Raw genomic sequence first — 2,632 nt, 5'->3', positions numbered from 1 at the left:
GTAGGAATTGTCAGGATACTTTCCGGGAAGCAAAGGTGGGCTTTCAGTGGGCGCAGTCTACGGCGTGGACAAGGAATCACGAGGACAGGTTTGGAAACTTCTTGAATGGCACTGAACCGCCGGCAGGAAGACTTGAGGCTCCGCTCGTGTGAACAGCGTGTAAGAAGCTGCTTCTGTGCCCGTGGAGACCGGGGCATCCGCGCCACCGCTGCAGCTCCTGGCGTCGCGGGCAGCCCATCGCGGGGTCCCCGCAGGTTGGACGGAGAAGTGAGGTCTCTCGGGTGAAGCTGAGCCTGTGCGTCGCCCATCAGCGCCAAACTGCTGCTGTGAAGCTTCTAGAACCTGTTCTGCGCTACCGTTGTCACTGTCTTCTGAAGGGGGTGACCAGAGATGGTCAAATGCGGATGCGCGGTGGCCGTACTGTTAGGAAGCCACCAAAGCGTGCGGGTGGCAGCAGAGGTGGATTTGACAGAAGAAATCCTTGCTGAATGTGGAATGCGGGCGACGTCTTCCCTGGGCTGCACATGGTTTATTGCTACTCGGGATGTAGCGTGTTTAAATTCAATTCTCTGTTTCAAAGAAATCTGAATCCCATTAGGACGCGGGGATGATAAATAACCGAAGCGCGTGCTCAGACTGCTGCTGCTGGCATAAGGCTGAGGTCCCCTGGGATGAGTTTGGTTGAGCAAGCAGGAGGAGACGTTCAGCTCCCTGTGTAAGAGGTGCCTGTGCTGAGGAGTCCTGGCAGTGTTTCTCGGTGCCTGTAAGAAAACAGAAATTTTTCTGTGGGTGCAGGGGGGAACCATCTCGCAAGTGCTCGGAGCACGGGCACCCTTCGCCATGGGCTTCCATGCATGCAGTTGCTTCCTAGGAATCTCCCTGTGGGCAGGCAACGCAAATGAGCTATGACTTCCGTCTCGTCCGTAACTTTGGTTAGCAGTTCCAATGTGACCTGCATCACGGGTTTGAATGGTAAGTCCTGACTAAAGTGCTTCACGGGCGGCCAAAGGAAGGTTTCCATCCGCCCTCTGGGAGGAGGAGAGATTTGAAAAGCAGATAAAAACAAGAGGCAACTCCAGCATAGCTTTAGCTACAGTAGGCATGTTAGGCTGGTAAGTATCTGGGGAGGCAGCGTATATTTAGTGTTAGAAACACGAATTACGTCCTAATGAATTTACTTTGCTCTCCTTCATTCCTCTCTGTAGCTCGGATGCATGCAAGGTTTCCTTCAGCTCTAGGATAGTGTTTGGAAGTGCTGTGAACAGGCTATTGGTGCCACAAAAACCCTGATCTTGGCAAAGATACCGAGGTCACGGCCAAACCAAAGCTACGAGGCTGAGGAATGCGTGCGGCTCCCTGGGAAGGCCGGAGATATCTCCATTGACATTGAAAATGTTTGCGGAGCGTTAGTGCTATTCTTTTTTTCGTGAGCAGGGACACTGAGATTTCTGTTCTGGTAACAGCACACTTGAGTGATGTACCGAGGTCTGCGCAGTGGGGTTTTGTCTTCCAGCGGCGTGAGGAATGGCTGCCCAAAAGCAGAGGGAACAGAGCAGGTTGTTTCTCATCTACTCTTTTTTTTTTTTTTTTCCTGAGAGTCATTCCCTATTAGAAGAGGAAACTTGTGTCCAATAAGGAATTACATATACCAGAGCAAGAAAATTGCTGCTCTGCTCTTGTACTTTACCTGAGTAAGTAGAGGCGTTTCCTAAAAATGGAGCATTTCTTAAAAATGCTGCTAGAAGGGAAAGCATTAGCGGTGCGCCCAGTGGGACAGTATCATGCTCGAAACTAAAGGTTGCATTCAGAAACTACTTGGGTTTTAAGCTCTCAGAAGTTAAATGCTCTGTTACTGGCCTCTGATCTTCTGGTTTTCTGCACTTAAAATGGGTGCTAATGCTGGAAGAGGCAGTCGTGGCCGCTTCTGCAGCTGTGCGGGCCTCTCCTTGAGCTGGCACCAGTGTCTGTACAGCTGAACAGCAGAGTACTTGTAGTGCTGATGGGGCTCGATGCCGGCTGGGCTGGGTTTTCCCCGGGCTGGGTCCCGATTCTCTTCCTACACAGATGGTTCGGGTGGGAGCGGGGCAGGAACAAGCCGTGGGGTGAGGCCACGGGGATTCTTTGGGGAGTGGTGCAGCGCTCAGTGAGGAACTTTACTGAATGTGTCTCAGTTCCACATCAAGAACTGAATCGGTTGATGATCACGTGAGTCAAAATCTGTTCTGAAAGTTTAGCAATGGTCACCTTAAACGCTCTGAAAAGGTAAGTACTCCTTTGTCAGGTCACTGTGCTGTAGTGCTTAGGGCACGATTCAGAGATCAAACATCCGCTCCTCGGGGTGTGAAGTGGAAGCTGCTCTGTCACATACGGAGAGGAACATTGCCTTTCTTTGTGTCCTCGTGTGCTTCAGCTTCCTGTAGTCAGTGGAGTTGCAATAAATGTCAGGGCAAGTGACCATCTGGCTTGCAGCGTTTATCCTCAGCCCGACTTTGAGGTCTTCTCTGCAGGGGCATTAGCTATGAAATCCCAGCTTTGACCTTGCCCCTCTGGGCGATAGCCGAAGTGTGAGAAGCACCCGTGGCTACCTGTGCCTTAGCAACAGCCGCTCCGGTCGGGTGCGCTGTTGCGTTGT

At 51.7% G+C, this 2,632-nt stretch overlaps 1 protein-coding gene across 3 annotated transcripts in view; it reads left to right on the top strand.

Moving 5' to 3' along the window:
• Positions 1–6: 6 nt before the first annotated feature.
• The window catches only part of PTGES3 (prostaglandin E synthase 3), an 8,221-nt gene continuing 5,595 nt past the window's right edge, over positions 7–2,632 (top strand). For 2 of the 3 annotated variants that reach the window (XM_035897181.1, XM_035897185.1), the window contains exon 1: positions 7–1,556. In XM_035897181.1, coding sequence (XP_035753074.1) covers positions 1,525–1,556 — 32 coding nt within the window. In that variant the 5' untranslated portion in view covers positions 7–1,524. The remainder of the gene's footprint in view (positions 1,557–2,632) is intronic. The other variant, XM_035897182.1, reaches the window with a different exon arrangement.

The sequence above is a fragment of the Egretta garzetta genome, unplaced genomic scaffold (genome assembly GCF_000687185.1).
Source record: "Egretta garzetta isolate BGI_Z169 unplaced genomic scaffold, ASM68718v1 scaffold327, whole genome shotgun sequence".
NCBI classification, from domain to species: Eukaryota; Metazoa; Chordata; class Aves; order Pelecaniformes; family Ardeidae; genus Egretta; species Egretta garzetta.
The sequence above is the reverse complement of the archived record's forward strand: the minus strand, read 5'-3'. Positions and strand labels throughout refer to the sequence as shown.